We start from the raw sequence: 17731 nt of genomic DNA on the forward strand, positions 1-17731 counted from the left end.
CAGAATTTCTCCTTCAAAATGTATCTGCTTTAAAAGAAAGTTTTCAAATAAAAATGGAATAGAGTGATAAGGAAAAAGGATGGGGCTAAATAGTAAAAGAATAAAATTATTTAATTATTCGTTATTCTGTTTGAATACATGCTGTTTGCATGTAATGCTTCATCTGCCAGGAAACGATCAGTTGATTTGTTTTTCATTTAAGCAAAACCAGTTGTGGTTTTATGAACTGATTCCCCCCGCTTTTTGTCCCCTTATTTTTATGCAGTGAAGCAAAGTACCTGTTACTTCCACGATCTACTGATCTTTGTTACACATTCAAAATAACTTTGTCTTTTGGTGGTGGTTTGATGAACTAAAGGACTGAAGATAATTTTCTGCAATAGAAATAATGACTTTACCGACTTTATATTGTTGAAGACTTCTCATCTAAGTATCATCAGAGAATCACAACTAATGTTCAAACCCTAAGATGAAATACAAAGTTTTCTGGCTTTGCTATGAGATAGAACTGATAAAAAAAAATTATTATTGTTTTTTTTAATTCTTAGTTTTTCCTTTCTTGGTTATACCAACATGCTGTGTACCTGTGTCTTTAGTTTACATACATACTTACATATGAATTGTGTAGTGTTCAGAGTTAATACAGATAAATGTATCTTTATATGCAGGAAGGAAGAAACGTGTTAGTCCCTTAAAGTAAGTGGATTTTTTTTTCCTTAAATGTTTTTCCTTAAATTCACTTTGCATTTTATTTTAATTGGCTCCCTACAAATACTTTACTACTTTTGCTTTGAAAGTCAGTAAGGGGAGCATGATTTAAACTGACTGCTCTGTTCTGTCCCATTATGTGGCTGTGCATATAATACTTGCAGCCACTTAAAAGGTATTATTATACCTGTTATTTAGAAATAGTTATTCTATTGAATATTTAATAATGTATACATCAAAACTGATCCAGAAGAGACTACATGAAAAAAGAATTGCTCTGGCAGTAAAGTGGGTTATTTTAGTGGAAAAATGAAATCTTTTTTTCTCCTTGACTGCAGGGAGAGGCGGGTCTGTGCAGCCAGCCAGTTAAATGTGTAGCCCATATGTGTACAGTGAAGGCGGGGAGCGCTGAGGTGCGGATGTGGCTGGCAGAGATGGCCATGCCTGCCTGCCATGTTCCCTTCTCATCTAAAAGGGTGGCTCTGCCCTGCCCTGGGAGCTTGCGCCCTCATGTTTTCTGGGCTGCCCTGTCCTGTACAGGCTGAGTGAGTGTGCCTGGCAGTGGGTACCCCTCGGGCACGGCTCTTGTGGAGCAAGCATCCCTTGCTCATCCCAGTAGACTAGACCCAGGGCAGCCTCTAGTGACCTCCTCTTCCTCTTGTTTATAAATTTAGATAAAATGCATGGTAAGAAGATGGGAAGAAAAGCCATGACTCAAGCTAAATAAAGAGTGTAAGTCGTTGCCATGGGAGTAGGAGGAGGGGATATTAGAGGTTTGTGGTCTGGAGATTTATTCTTGTAGAGTAGGGAGGTGGCTGGCCATCATTCAGGAACAGGAGCAGTGTGGCGTGGGCAGGAGGAGGAAGGTGACAGTGATGTGGCCCTGGGTGGACGGGTGAGTAGGCACACAGCCGCTTGCCATGAGGGATTCTCGCTCGGGGCAGGAGGCATCTTGTGGACTGTGACAAATCTGAGCTCCATTTTAGCAGGAAGGAAAACCCATTCATTTATTTGCAAGCTGAAAATGAAAACTATTTTCTTTGCACAGAAGGGGGCCTAAAGGGCTGGCAACAAGGTTGAGACCATTTTCTGGCTGGGGCAGTTGTTGGCGGAAGGTTCTGCTGTCTCACTGAGGCCGGTGAGACAATAAGAGAACATCATTCTTGCCCATCAGCCTGTCAAATCTACCCATCTCTCGTGAGCTGTGATAATAGCATAATTTTGTAGTTCTACCAGGATTGCTCTAAGGTTTTGGTTGTGGCATTTGGTTGCATTTGCTAGAAATTTCCTTCAATATAAAAATTACTGAAAAGATGCTTCAGGTATGACATTCCTTTTGTTTAAACAGGGCACATCCAGGCTCACAACACAGCTAGTGGAATACGAGGTCTTCTGTATACTAGGTGTCTGGGTAAAAGCTGGCTTAAGGCCTTAATGCCTTGAAACTGGGCCCTCAATTTCATTCTTGGTTGTGAAGAGCTTATGTCAGCGCAGCCTAAAGACTAGAGTATTTCCGTTACAAACTGCCGTCTTCGTTTCTATAAATTAACAGTGTCCTTTAGACATTTCCAGATGAGAGGCCTGCAGATCTTCAGTTCTCTTCTTTGGTCACGCAATGAAAAGCGTTTTACCTCAGAGTGGGTACAGGAGGCAACAGAGGCCACTGTTTCGGACCACCAGCAATAAAATTACTCCTGATTGTGAAGACTGGGTAGAACTTCATTTTCAGCATGACTTGACTGAACAACTTCTCAGATTTTGTAAGATCAACTTGTTTAGTCTAGAACAGTGTATCTAAAGGAAGCCATTTCTCAAAAAATCTTACAGATTCATCTATAATTTCTCCACTTTATTTAATACTGAAGATTATTCTTGTAGATTACAGTTCTAATGGCATGACTTTGACCTTTTACATCTACACTGCAGTGATACCTGGTCACACTGACTGGGACCCTTATTGAACTCTTCAATTGAGTTATTCTGTGATAAGCTGTAAACAGGGCCATCACCTGGGCAGCGTGAAAGCTGTTTTAATGCTGATGGGCTCCTCTGATTGGATTTTCATCCACCGTAATCTTAAATGTGAAATGGGAGAAAGGAGGGTATTTCTGAGGCGGTGGGTTTTTGCAGGTGGACATGCAGTACAGTGTGTGTTTGGTCCTCATGTAGAGTGCTGCTGATCAAAAGGGTGGCCAGAAAAGCTGAGCTGCCTCTACTCAACAGAGCTACAGACCTAAAGTTCTGGAACATTCCATGTGGTGGGTGTGCTGCATGTGGTGAGTGCGCTGCATCACCTCTTTACTCCATATACTTCCCCTCCCCCCCCACCCTTTTTTTTTAAAGCCACTAGAAAAAGAAGACATTTCAAATTATTTTAAACTCCGAATTATTTTAGTATTTTAGGCATCTCAGAGTTTTGTGATAATTTTTTAATAGACTTTAATAGAGTTTCTACTTACTCAGAAAGGCTTTATTTCTTTGCAGTTTATACCTGTCTTAAGACCTGCAGTACAAAACAACCAATAATACTGCATGTCTCCAAATGAACAACAGACTTTGGGGGAGTAAAATAGACTTCCACTAAGATGCAGATACCCACAGTGCAACCCATGTCCCACCACCTGAGTGAGTGCCAACAGCAGGGAATAGTTACTGGCTGTGGGAAATGACTGTGTCGGCAGAAACCAGATTGAGGCTTTTCCTCCAGGGTGACCTTTGCAGTCAGCCGGGTTGTGAGAAGGGTAAGCCTCCCGAAGCTGCCGCTTTGTGCTGGCTGCGCTGGTGGTGCTCCCTCGGTGCTGAGGCTGGCTCTGGTTCCCCCTGCCAGTACACAGAGGGGAATACGTTGGTATTATTGGAGGGTTGTTCTGTCTGTCCCTTTGGGAGCGCATGTGCAGGCAGTGTCTTCATCTTCCTACGTAAGACTTGGGGCAGTGTTGCTGTTTACATCTCATGATCTCCTTTGCTATGATGTTATTACTCGTAATCCCCAGTCAGTCGCTGTGTGTCTGTGGTACAGAGCAGAGCGCTGGCGGCAGTGTTCTTTGTACCTTATGGTGAAATGGCATCTTTGGTAGATTGCAGAGATTTTCCAGTATTGGTACCATGTTCTGAATAAGGCATCGTCCCAGTGTATCTTTATTTAATGGTATTCTCCAGTCAATGATGTGACTAGGCCTCCAGATTCCTCTCCTGCTTCCACACATGTAGAAGCTCTGCATATGTAAGCCCAAGACACCTGGGACTTTGGGAGAGGATCAGAAGTGGCAGTCTTTCCTCCCTTTTTTCTTGAAATACCAGCATGGCAGATTTTTTAGCTCTTTGCATTTGAACATGAACTAGAGTTTAGGGAAGAGAAGTGGTGAGAACACTTGAGCTCTGCAGGAATAGGGTTCTGGTACAGAAGCTGATTTAGTGTGGAAGTGCTGGTATTAAACAACAGTTTCTTCCACCAGAAGACCCATCATTGGGATTGTGGTGATAACCTATCTCTTAAGGTGTCTGCAGGGCCACACAGAGAAAAAGAAAAGAAAAGAAGAGGCCTGAGAGAGCTGGTGTGCTGCTTTTGGTGGTTTGTGAAGCACTGTGAGCTACTTACTGGAAGGTGGATCTCAGGAGGTACCAGAGCTTTCTACCAGTTCATGAGGGCAGTTACAGTGCCACCAATGCTACTGGTTTTATCTGGGGTGGAGTTAATTTTCCTCATAGCAACTCCACAATTTCTATGTGCTGTGATTACACCAGAATCTTAGCTGCTATGTAAAGAAGCAGTAAACCTCTGGAAATACTTCAGAGAGTGATGTGCGTGTGCTGCAAACCTCCAGATCTAGACAGTGAGTAACCCCTTCCAGTCTTTGTTATGTGCACAGAAATTTATAATTTGAATTAGAAGAAATGCTTCTTTCTGTCATTCCAGTCTTTTGTTCACAAACTGACTAACGTGAAGATGAAAATGCTAACAGGATCCAAAAAAGATCTGGTGGCTTTGTAAGAAAATAGGTTCAGTTCTAGGAAGATGTGGGCTAAGAAAACAAATCTGAGTTCATCTCAGCATAATGTGGGCTCATCAACAGTACAAGGAAAAACTGTTTTTTCTGAGTCTGGTAACAGTTCCTGCTTGCTCTGAGTCATCTCTTCTAGTGGTAAACTACGGCTTTTTTTTTTTTTTTCTCTTTTGTTTTCTGTTGATAGGAAATTTAGCATAGTTCAGTAACCAGCAAAGCTTTATTTAGACTCGTCAGAAACAGAATTGTTTTGCTTTTCCTGGGAAGAAAAGAGGGAGATGAAGAACATGAGAGTCAGGTTATCAACTGAAGTGAGTGTCAGTGAAGGAAAAATTTCTATTGAATTTAATTGACTGTATCTGAATTTACAGTGCTGCCCAAATTAGGGACTAGGATTATTAAAATGTTTTTTGAAAGTAAATATTTCAACCTTAAAGATACTAGCCTGTCTCTAGCAGATCAGTTTGTGAGGGAAGGGTAAGGTTTGATCCATTGCCTTTTACCTGTTTGCAAGCTGTGAGGGGGAGACCTGAGCCTAAAGATAAAGAAACCCTCAGTCTTTGATCTGTTGTTTATTCTTAAACGTATGTGTGCACACACATTTACATAGGAAAATTTTGCTTCCTTGTAATTTTTTAGTATAAAAATGCTAGAGTACAAGTCTTAACCCCTTTGTTAACTGCTTCATGGTGGATCTAGTTCTTAACTGAGTGTTGTTAAAGATGTTAGGATCAAGCCTATGGACGTTGTTTGGTCTTGTATGGATCTGGATTTGCTCTTACAGTAATGCAGCTACAGAGAGCAACAACTCCTGAGTCACACTGCAGTGGTAACAGCACCCTTATCTTCACACGTTTGTGTTCACGTTGAATTAGTGGCAGCAGTCATTGTTTGGGGTTTTCAGCAAAGTCCTCAATCCCTCTTCTTCCTCAGGAATACGTGCTTTTCTGTCCTGCTAGTTAGATGCTCTCCTACTAGTTCTTCAGTTGTTTGTGTTGTGTTTTTTTCACGGAAGTCAAGAGCTGAGTGTCTGGTGGGAGGAAAGAAAAGACGGAAGGCAAGCCAAAAGTAGTAATTTAGTGAAAAAATGTTCTGCTAGTCTTTATACAGCACAAGGAAAACCCCCCAAAATGTGAATCTTAAAGTAAAGAGATAAAGCTGTTAAACTACATAGCCCAGAGTATGAATCTGCATTCAGTTTAGGGGTTTGTTTGTGCAGCGCAGCATGCTTTGTGTCCTTATCTTTCTTTAGACTTGAGACCTATGAATTTTCAAACCCACTTGTAGTTGACTCAACACAAAGATAGTTGGCTACTGTATGTCTGCAGCCTGAGCCAGACTTTCTGTGCTCTCTGTAGCAGTGTTACTGTGAGTGGGCAGGATATTCAGAGTCCTACAAGGCCAAACAACATCCGTAGGCTTAGAATTAAGCCTATTAGCCTCTACAGCGTCCTATTAGCAGTGCTCTTTTATAACCTTTAAAATGTGTTTTATGTATTCGGTTGCAATGCCATGTTATTGTGCTTTTTTCCTGCTCAGTGGACTGTCTCTCCATGTGAAGCTTATAGGCAAGCATTGAAGCTGGGTGAACTGGACTTCGGGGCACTAGCATCTTTTTAAAAACAGACACAGTTTTTTTCCCCAAAGAAGGAAAACATCTACCTCTCTTTCTCTTTGTCATCCAAAACCATAATATAAACCCTGAGAAAGGCTTCTGGCAGGCGGGGACAAAGGACTTTCCCACCCAGGTGCCACTTTCTCCTTGGTGGAGGTGTCATGAAGCAGATTGTGTGGGTGGCACTGGGCTGGCAAGGAAGCTGGCAAAAAAGGTTAGAAAGCAAAAGTTTGAAGTCCTGGTCCTTTTACTCATGTGTAGCCCCTTGCAGGTCATGAAGTGGCAATACAGTCACCAGAATTTGGGACGGGGTGATCCAAACATTGTTTGTGGCTGTTGCAGAAACATGCGCACTGGAGAAAAGCACCACTGGTGGAGTACACTTGCATTCATGTTTCTTAGCAACTGAGGCAAATACGCTAAAGTGCCTGTAAGGCTGAGGTGGAAGCACATTCCAGGTCCCCAGGAGTATCTGCCTGTGTCAGCTATCTGGGAGGCACTAAATTCCAGAGGGGAGCCGAGGTCCCGGTGCCAGGCTGAGGGGTGTCAGAGAAGCAGCCAGTGTTTTGCCGGGGAGCCTGGGACTCAAAGAAGGGCAGCTGCTGTCCGAAGCATGAGGAACAGTGGTGGGTTTAACATGGCAAAGCAAACCTGCAGACATGGGAGCAGCTAAGGAAGCTCTTTGCTTGGGGAATAGGCTGTGTGTGACATTCCTGGTCTGGATTTCAGAGGCACTCAGCAGCCACTGCTCCCTGGGAGGAGGCACAGCCTTTGCTCCTGTGCAGCTGAGCAAGCTGGAGCCTTCCCCAGATCGAGTGGGAAGGATCTTAACTGTAAGAGCAGAGGCTGCCCAAAAGACAGTAGTTTTGTGCAAAAATAGGGAGAGTGCCATGCTTTGGGCTTTACGCGGAGGGGATGTTAGTGAAGGAATAGGTGCTGCAACCCTACGGGTGTTGGGGCTGCTAAGTAATAACGGTTGAGAAAAGCAGCCCTGGCGTGATGGTGCCTCTCAGGAGATGGCAGCCCGGGGGGGGTAAAGCTGAGCTCCAGGCTGACAAGGTTATGAAGGGCAACTGCTAAGAGCCGCCCTGGACGCAGTAGCCTTCCTGTCATGAGTTTTCATGACTGAAAAGACTTAGGTTGTATGCCATGGAAGTGATGCTGGGGGGAGTGGTTCTCTCTCTCAGACAAAAGAGAGAAAAAGAGGGCTTCTGTCTTCTTATTCACATACTTATTACTTCTTGCTGCCCAGTGTGAGTGGAGACTTATCCCAGAAATGGCTAGAGAGAGATGTTATGCAGGGCTAAATGTGGTTTTCCTCAATGGAGGTAATGGCTTAAAAAGTAATGTGGAAACCATACAGAAAGAATACTTGGTTTTGCAATATTTTGTACCTCCTTTGCTTCCTTACCCTTCTGTTTATTTGTGATATTCGCATGTTCTATCGTATAACAGTTCTTAAAATAATCCCCTGAAGTAAATAACATCAACCTCTCCCCACCCTCCATTTCCTTACCAGTTATTGGATGTTTTTTCAAACAGAATAGGGGGTTGGAAAATTAAATAAAGACTTCCAAAATAACAAGCTCCAGAAATTTTTATTTAATTTGTGGGTTCATTCTGTTCTCTCTTTCTCCCCCTCTTTTTTTTTTTTTTTTTCCTTAAGAAGATCTTTATTAATTTAGTCTAGTAACTTAGTGCCTATATTAAATTAATCTAATAAAAGTCAGGGTCCTCACATAACGTTTCCCAAATGTGAAGCAGCATCTATTACATGAGGCACAATCTTTTTACAGTAAAATGTAAACCCGATATGTAGAATTACAAGGCATCAAACTCGTGTATGTTATTTAAGTCAAATACTTGAGTACAGTCATGCTGGAGGAAAGGAATGGGCAACACTAGCATTCAAAACATTAAAAACTCAAACCAAGCTTCATATATCAAAGTGATTTTCATCTGTGAAAGTACTATGAAGTTCAGCAATTAAATCCCGTAGCACTAACAGTCTTTCTATTGATAGCTGCTCACATCCATGTTTCTATAAATATTTTAATACATAGTCATATAAATATCATATATAATCATGTAAATGCATAGTCTGTATTGATACAGATGTGCAAGCCAGAAGGCTAGATATGAGTGTTTAAATTTGCCAGCTCATGAATGCGTTGTCGCACCACAGAATTTCATTCTGTAAACCACCGTTGGTACACAGTGTATGACAGCATTTTAAAAGAGCAATAGCAAGGACCTCCAGCGACAGCTGAACAAGGGGCTTTGCGCTGCCAGAGCTCTCCGGCCGGCTCGGCCATGCCTTCCCCTTCTGTGCAGAGCCCTGAAGTTTCAAAAGTCGCATGAGCTGGGGTGGTGTGTTCGTCATTCAGGGGGTGTGGGTGTCCCTGTTGATTTGTGGATGTGTGCATCACAGTGTAATCACATAGTTTATTCCTGTTCTCTCACTGAATTATTTATTATGGACTGCAGTGAGGAAGGATGGGGATTCTTTTGTATTGGCATAAACATAGGATTATGTTAATTGTATGCTTTCAATCACTGAATCACCGATATGTCAATTGGCATAATACAGTCTACCTCACAGGGCTGTTACAAAACTCAATTAATTAATGTTTTTAAAGTGCTTTGGGATCCTCTGGTGAAAGGCGCTTTAGAAGTGTAGGGGAGGATTATGCTGGGATTATTTTTCCCATCTATTACCCCAGTATGTCACGGATTGAGATTCAGTAGAATAATACAGGCACCCTTATAATGATGCGTAAAGGCAGTATAATTTTTTAAAAATTCCCTAAGAGCTAGAAAAGGCAGCTCAATAATACAATACAAAAATTAATATAGTCAGTTGGGTTTGTTTGTTTTTAATTGTTCCTGTTGCTTTTTTCTCCTTTCTGCTTGATTCCCTTTGCTGCATTAACAATAATAACTACAAATTACACCTTTATGTTGTTACAGTTCGATGATATACTACAGCCAGGGTACAGGTTGGAAACACAGGCTGAATTATTATGTACTGCAGGGTAGTGATTTCCTGCAAACTGATTTATGGATAAATAATTCTATATACTTATTACACGGGACAGGCAGTTTTTAATTTCTGTAACAAAGCACAGCTGAACAAAGGAAAATTACATGCTATAGCATAGGGACAGGATGCCTCTGAAGAGGATAAACAGATGCAATCAACGTCAGAAGAGCCTACCCATCTTGTAGGGGGGCTCTGTCAGTAGTGGCTGATAGATGAATGGCTTGATGGTCCTAGAAGCGGGTGTTTTAGTGAGTGTTTCCTTGAGGTCTTTCCTTTGGAGGTGTAAAAGGAATCAAAAGTGTTTGGGTGCTAATGCTAATCTGCAGTTTTCCCTGAGTTTCTGTTGTGTGGGTACGAGCTGCTGTCAAAAAGTAAGATGTTTAAACCAAACTGTTTGCTTGAGCTCAGAGCACAGCAGCAAATGTCGGTCGTGTTCTTTGCCCAGCCTTGTGTTTGCAGTTGGCCGCTCTCAGCCTGTGGATCCCACAATGCAGGGAAACGAATGCTAGCACACCTAGCACAGCTCCAGCACGCCACAGCCGTGGGAGGCATGGCTCTGCGCCGGTACAGCTCCACAGATCTGAGTTTGCTCAGCATGTTTTGAAGGAGCAAATGCAGCCCAGGAGGAGATCTTACCCTGGGCTGGGCACTGCCGATTCCTTCAGCCTTTCTGAAGCTCACAGAAGCACCACGGTGCTCGCTGTGGCTGACCGCACGGGCATGTGTGCTGGGCTGAGCCAGGTGTACCGTGTGCTGCCACAGCCTGCAACGTGTTACTGAACATTGGGCTCTAGCGTAAGAAACAAGCTTTGCCCTCCTCCGGTTCCCAGCCTGGTGGCATCTGTCAGTCCACAAGGAGAGCAACTGTCTGCTGTAACGCCTCACCCTATGTGAGTCTCATAGCAGGTGACGTTTACCCATGCTACAGAAAATGAGAGGTTTTGGTGTTGTGCACCAGGCATTCAGTTGGTCGGTCTGCTTAGTGTTGACAAGTGCCTTTCTTAGTATTTGGTAAGGAATCGGTATTCTCTGCTACCCGTTCTCCCCTTTAGCCAAAGAACACAAAATTCCTTCTCTTTCCCTCTCTGTACGTATTTGGGCAACTATTACTTGTGATTCATTTTGTAGCTGTTTCCAGAGAAGTGTTGAGGTGGGGGTGGCGAAGCTAATGGGAACTTCCAAAATGTCCTTTATTTGATCCCGTGACTAAATTTTAACCCTAGCAGATTAACATTTTAAGTTGCATTAATTCTGCTTGACCTGCTTACAAGTATCCACTGAAGGTGGTACTCAGGTATGCTCATCATTTGTGAAAGGTTAAATCAGGAGTGTTACCATGGGTGGGAGCAGGGGATAGCTGGGTGGTGAAAGGAGCCAGTGATAGCATGAGGCGTCTTCTGGTCCCATTTGCTCTGTTTAGCTGCAAAAAGGAACTGGGAAAATGCCCCATTCTAGGAGTTTGATTTTATAGGGGTGATGTATTGGAGAGTCCATGAGATGCCCCAGCAGTTCCCATGGGACTGTGCAGGTCAAAAATTAACTGTGCAGGTGACTGGGAGATGCAGGACCTGGAATTCGTTCTGTTTATGAGCAAGAAGTGTCATAGCTGGGCTGTGAGATGTGTGAATGTGTTTTCCAAACCCCAGGTGTGGCATTCTTAGAATGAGTGTGCTGTATGACTGTCTTTCTGTTCACAAAGACACACGAGGCTTCTAGCCCTTACAGGTAAATAATTTGCTGGGACAATACAAGCTACATAATAGTGAAAAGGGTTTGCCATCTTAGCTGTATTTTTCTAGGAAAGCAGCTTTTTGCCTTTTGCTGTTGTTATGCTCCTGATTAACATGGTAATTCTAGAAGCCTGCTTCAGCTCCAACCTTGGGTCTGTTCAGTTCACATTTCACTAGGGTGAAGTCCCAGCAGTAACCCCAGTGCTTTGGATGCATCGCTCTTTCAGGCGATACTGTACAATAAAGGTTGTGAAGATCCTGTGAAAAGTTCTGCTAGGTATGGAGGTCAGCCACTATTAGTACGTTCAGCATATTGTTCTGCTCTGCCTTGTGTAGCTACTACCTTCAGCTCCAAAGGAGCTGCATTTTAAATGAAACTAAATTGAAAGCCCTCTGGCGGGGTGGCGCATCACTGGCCTGAGTGGAACGACAGCAGCAATTGGCAGTGGTTGCTACATGTGAATCCGATGCTCAAGCTCACGGATGTTTGCTGCTTGTATGTTCTGGCGTTCCTGTGGGTAAAGGGTGTTATGCAAATTTTAAGCTAGGTAACTGTCTCTTTTTCCCCTGTCTGCATTTTGATGAAACCAAAGATTAAACTTAATAAAAGATCTGTCTGTGGAAGGACATGCCATTCAAGAACCAACAGGCAGTGTGGATAGAGAATCTCTTCTAAAACACGTTTTGGAAGAAAAAAAAAAGTCTTTTGAGAAAACTGTTTGGTCTGTTTATTGTCTTTAAGTGACTAACTGGCCTGGGCTGCGTTGAGCCGTTTCTAGATGAGTTCTTGAGAACTGTTCTAGTGTATGGCCAGTTCTTGAATGTGTGCAAGCTTTGAAATCTGTTGAACTTCCCCTTCAAAAAACTCTTACAGGAAAAAGAGTCCCAAAGGATCATTGATACAGGCATGAGAACTGGACTCATTAACAGAAGAGTTTTGTGAACTCACGAAAGATGTGCTCTCAGATTTCCTGAGCAGTCTGATCTGCTCCGTGTTACGCACAGATAATTTTGAGAAGGTCTGGAGCTGACTGAGGAGTGATATTCCTGGAGCAGTAGTATATTCGTTAGTAACACAGTGACCTTTGCTCATTCCTGTCCCCACTCGTAGCTCTCAGCTGTGCTGGGATAGAAGCTCGGCCGGGCCGCTCCCAGCCATTCCTTCAAAGGCCTGAGCTGCACCTTTCGGAGTCAGTGAGAGGAACAATTAAAAAAGTGTATGTGGAAGTGACCCCTTGCTACCAGGCTGTTCTCATCGTGGGGTTGCTGTTACACTAGGAATACTCGGTCCTGGATGAAAAGGGACCTTTTTAGGGGGAAAATTTTGGTCCCCTCACAGTTTTCCGAGGAATCATTCGGAGATGTCTGCTAGCGTGCAGAGAGCATGTTTGGTTTGCTCACCAAGGTGGCCCCAGTGCAGCCAAGAGTTGTCTTAAGTACAGTGTCAGTGCCATGAAATAAACCACCTGCGGAGTCTGCTGAGGAGCTGGATGGAAACCATGGCTTCTGGCTATCGCTTGGACCAGCTTAATGTGCTCTGGAAAAAAAATTCACACATCATATCACAGCGGCTGAAAAAATAGCGTACATCAGCAGTGCTGTAACACAGAGTAAAGGACTCGCAGCAGGTGTTAACGTGCAGAGGCACCGAACATTATGGTAACACCTGTGTTTGAATAAATCCAGCCAAAACAATTTCCTCTCCAGTTGTAGAGGAGGATTAAAAAAAACCCAAAAAACAACAAAACAAAAAACTACCTGACTTCCAGTAGTAGCAGACATTTCCTGTAAAGCAATTTGCATAGTATTTCCCATGGTGCACTCTGGCCGCACTGTGGTTTTTCTCCTTAAACTTTCTTAGTTTGGGGACACCTTTGGTAACTTCAGTGACCCCTGACCGTCTCTTTGTCTCTCGCCAGCTTTGCCAGGCCTGAGCAGTTGCAGATGGTGTGCTCTCTGAGTGCTTTCCTTAATTGAATGAAAAATAAAGCCTCTTGTAAAATATTACCAATTTAGATGTGACTTATGGGGCACATATGATGCTTATTTTTTCAATTACATGAAAACTTGGCATGGTTAAACATAGGAAGCCAAGTGTTCTGTGAAGCTGGTATAGATTTCTGGATTTTTAGGTGATTTTGCTTTAAATTATTATATAGCAGAAGGGGGTGAAGGAAGTCAGCAGCTAAACTGTGTTTTCCCAGCATGTATTTCACTCAGTGGACCCTTGATGCTCATTTCATGACTAATATATGCTGTACTATATGCATTTCTTGTTGTCACCAGAGATAACATTAAGTAAACTATCCCCTTAAGAAAAACAGCTTTTCTTGGCAAGTGGAATATGACTCAAGGAGCCAGCACTGCAGACATACGGTGCTGTGAATGAGTGCTGTGTGTTACTCTACTGGATCTGAGTCCAGGCACTATTTATACTGCAGCATATTCAGCACCAGATTGTTAAAACTTAATACTGAAACAGTGCATCATTTAAATGTTTTTGTTCTGTTTATGTCCCATTTTCAAGCATTGGATATCAAGCACCACTCACTAACTTTTTGTTTCATTTGGACAAGATCTCCCCTTGCCAAAAGCTTTCTAATCTGCTCTTGAAATACTACCCCATCTTTACTGGCATGTTACAGTGAAACTTTGTGCTGCTGGGGATGAAGTAGGTTGCTTCCAGCTTATTTCAGTGTGTGGTAGAATACCTTGCAAAGCGATACATCAATGGTAAATGCAGAGATTTAAGTGCTGCAGAAAAGGAGTTGTACTAGAATTATTTCCTTTTCAGCCTGTGTAGGAATGGGGGAACAAATACTCCATAGCAGGTATTTCATGGGCTCATAAGCATTGTGTTCTGTTACTGTGTCTGCGCAAGAAGCTTTGTTTCACTGTTTCAGAGGTGGTATTTATTTTACAATCATGTTTGGGAGATCAGGATAAAAGGCTTTTACCATTTTTTTCAGTTTGATTAGCTCCAGAGCTGGTGGAGAACTGCGAGTAGAAAGAGAGGACAGGGTTGAAGTTTCTTGGCATCGCAGCATCCTTCTGGATACCCAAGGGGGGTTCCTGGAGCTCGGGTTATCACAGAAGAAATAGTTTTCTCATGTATTAGTATTTCTGGCAGTAGAGTTTACAGATGGTCTTTTTGAAGATCAAAACGTATATAAGCAGACCTCAGAAGGCATCAGTTTAAATAGGAGAAAAGGTGATTGGAGTCTTGTAGGGCTGTGCTGAGAATAGTTGCATGAGCAGAAGAGTGGGGCAGCAGGAACCCAGTGGAGGATGGAGTAAAAGCAGCAGTTGCGATAGTGCAGAGCAAGGCAGAACTGCTTTGCTCTCCTGTAAGATGGCACTGTGGCTTTCTTTGTTTGGCCTCTTCCTGGAAGTCATTGTTTTTGGTGTGGGTGGGCCCGCTGCAATTGTCTAAACAGAAATAATACCTCTGCACCAAATGGTTTGCCATCAATTTTACAGTCTTTGTGACAAGCTCATCCAGAAGAGGTGATGATCCCTCTTGAATGAACAGAAGCAGAAATAGAACTTACACCATTCTCCCCTGTCCCCAGAATGCTATTTTGGATCTGCGGTCAGCAGCTTGCAGTTGTTTGGGTTTTGGTTGTTTTTTTGTTTTGTTTTGGTTTGGGTTTTTGTTTTTTGGTTTGGTTTTTTTTTTTTTTTTCCACAAAGGCAGACAACTGTCTGCATAGTGCAACTTGTAGCTGGGAGTGAACTCTTCCTACTTGGTGGGTTTCCAGTGCCATCCATCCACACTGGGAATCATACCATGCTTAGATTGTAACTGTGTGATAAAAGCCCACACATAAGAATTTTCCTGTTCAAGTCAAAACTAATGCATTTATTCACTGAAGGGTTTTGTAGACTGTAAAATCAGGACTATAGAGTATTTAAAGCTTGTCCTAACTTAGAGAACGACGCTTTGGTAGGATGATGAAAGATGTGAAGGGAGGAAACCTCCTGTGCTTCCTTGAAGTAATTTAAGAGCCAGCAATTCTCTGCTAAGAATTTAAAATCTATTCCTACTCTTTCCTATTGTTTGATTCAGGAGTCAGTACAACACATCTTTCTGAGCAAGACTGCAAAAAACCTCTAGGCAGATCTCAAATCTAGTGAACAGACAAGCTTATCAAAGGGTTTATTAAGTGGCCGGTAAAATACAGAGTATAATTTTTTTTGTTTTCTTTTCAGGAATAATCAAGCTTGGGAGGTGGAATCCCCTCCCTCTCAGTTATGTGACTGACGCACCAGATGCGACAGTAGCCGACATGCTACAAGATGTCTATCATGTTGTGACATTGAAAATCCAATTACAAAGGTGGGTGTTTCTGAACATCTGTCCTCCTCTATTCTCTGAGCTGCTCGGTCGATTACAGCATTACTACAGAGATTAGCACATCCCGTCTTCATTAATTTCTGGTCTTTTGATGAAATGAAAAGAAAAACGAAGAGAAGGTTGGGTCACCTGGCAGCTCTTTGGTGCATCTTGCAACTGGTTTCTGAAGTAGCAATGTGGTAGTGAAGAGGGGAGGGGCAGAAACTCAAATCGGGTGAAGACACAGGGCCTTTAAGGCAGACCTTTCCACAGTCCCTGATTTAATGGATTATCGGGCCTTATTGTGTTCAAAAAATAAACTCCTTGCCTTTTTCCAGGGGCTGCATTGTGATAATAATCCAGGTCTTATGCTGCTGGTTGCTGAGATGGGGAGAAGGGGAGTTTTTTGACTTTCCTTTTTTCTCCAGCAGTCTTCCCAGTGAAAAGGCAAGCTGATGGGGAAGGGATGTATTACTGCAGCTCCATTTGGCATTTGGAAAATACTTTTCCTTCCCTGAATGCTAGTTCTGATTAGCAAAGCAAAAGCTGCTGACACTTTTATACTTAATTGCCTCGCCCCCTCCCCCGGCTCATTTTTTCTCCCCCTTTCTCTCTGTTGGCCTTCAAATGAGTCCTCACATAGCTCCTGATGTCTGCGTAAGGAGTTGCAGCAGGTCCCTGGCAGTGCATGGCATGCTTTAGACCTGCTGGTAAACCTACATTGCACAGTCTGCTGTAGCTCTGTGGCCAGGACATGTGGGAGGAAAGAGGCAAAAAATAACAGACAGCCTAGAAGAATTTGCCTACAATTCTTTGAAGCTCAGCTGGAACAGAAGAGGGGTCCAGTGGGACATGTGTGTATCCTTTGGTGGCAGGTACATACCCTGCAACTGTTCAGTGCAATTTGGAATTTGGAAGCAGTAGGTGCCTTGCTGATGTTAACCTTCCAAACAGCAACATTTCTTTCCTTTATATCTCTGATGGGACTTAGGGTTCCCAGTTCCCACTAACAGACCTTTCCTTGGTTTTATACTGTGTTGTCATTTCTCAGCTAGACTCCATCTCTGTAGCATAGTTGTAAAAGCATCTAGAGCCTGTAGCTGCTATAACACTGGAGTGCAGTAACTCACCTCCTCAGAAGTATGAGCGACCAGGAGTCCCTCTAGCCTCTTGTCATGTCTGCGTTGCCGGAGGGTATTATCCCAAGAGCAAGGTCTCCTTCTTTATCTTCAAAGTGCTTGAACGCCTGGATGTCATGTAAATAGAAGATAGCCTGTGACTTTGAGATAAAGATAGTCATTGACTACTTGAACTCCAAGTGGCTGAACTTCTGGCTCTGAGGGTGAAGCCAGGCTACATAGGCAGAAGGCAGAACCACGTCAGAGGTGGATTGGAGAGCATGCATTAAGTCTCTCAAGCATGAATAGCAATGACAAGCTTCTCCCAACTTTCTGATGTGCTTCTCAGGTCTGTCCCCATGTATGCAGCCACAGACCGTAAGCTTGTTAAATTGAGGGAGGCACAAGTCACATGAAGACCAAAGCTTCACTACATATGCAGTTCTTGTAGAATGAAAGTGAGAATGAACTACATGTGACAGATGTTGGGCATATGGCTTAATGTGTTTCTGAAAGGCTCTTGGATACTTCGGCGATGAGGGAAGTATAACAACCCGTATGAAATGAAATTAATTTTTCAAAGCCTTACCTTCAGACAGTGAGGGCCCTTACCATTCAGGGGTTTTGTTAGTGACAGTGTGGCATAGATGTTTATTTTTCTGTCCCAGCAGGAGTATCTTTCTCTGTCTGGAGAGGATGGCTTTATCCAGCCATTTCTGGGGCTTGCTTTACGCAGTTTCTTTGCTCTGCACCAGGCCCCAGAGGGAATGGTTATGCACACACATAATACTGTAGCAGGATTAGCTGCTTCTGCTATGTACTGGCATTCTTTTAGTTGAATTACACATCTTCGGGGAGTCGAGCTTGATGGGGAGGGCAAAGAGGCAAGAAATACCTTGATGGGCTGGCTAAGCAGGAAACTCCAAGGTTGTGCTTGCTGCTTAAAGATCTATAGCGCTTGTACATAAAGAGTAAGAATCTGTGAAGGTGACGTTTCTATCCACTTTTTGTTTTCTGTTTTAACAGTTGTTCAAAGTTGGAAGACTTGCCAGCAGAGCAGTGGAACCACGCCACAGTTCGCAATGCCTTAAAGGAACTGCTCAAAGAGATGAATCAGAGCACATTAGCCAAAGAATGCCCTCTCTCACAGGTCAGTGTTTTCAACAGGCTTAGGGAG

General features: G+C 43.1%; 2 protein-coding genes across 2 annotated transcripts in view; one reads left to right on the top strand and one right to left on the bottom strand.

The window, feature by feature from the left end:
- SPATS2L (spermatogenesis associated serine rich 2 like) overlaps nucleotides 1–17731 on the bottom strand; it is a 726913-nt gene that overhangs the window by 338857 nt on the left and 370325 nt on the right. The gene's annotated exons all lie outside the window — the stretch shown is intronic.
- SATB2 (SATB homeobox 2) overlaps nucleotides 1–17731 on the top strand; it is a 412340-nt gene that overhangs the window by 43853 nt on the left and 350756 nt on the right. Inside the window, exons 4-5 of the mRNA XM_080400567.1 lie at nucleotides 15313–15439; nucleotides 17581–17704. Of these exons, the coding sequence (XP_080256693.1) occupies nucleotides 15313–15439; nucleotides 17581–17704 (251 nt within the window). The remainder of the gene's footprint in view (nucleotides 1–15312; nucleotides 15440–17580; nucleotides 17705–17731) is intronic.

Source organism: Falco punctatus (genome assembly GCF_963210335.1).
Source record: "Falco punctatus genome assembly, chromosome: 8".
Taxonomy (NCBI): domain Eukaryota; kingdom Metazoa; phylum Chordata; class Aves; order Falconiformes; family Falconidae; genus Falco; species Falco punctatus.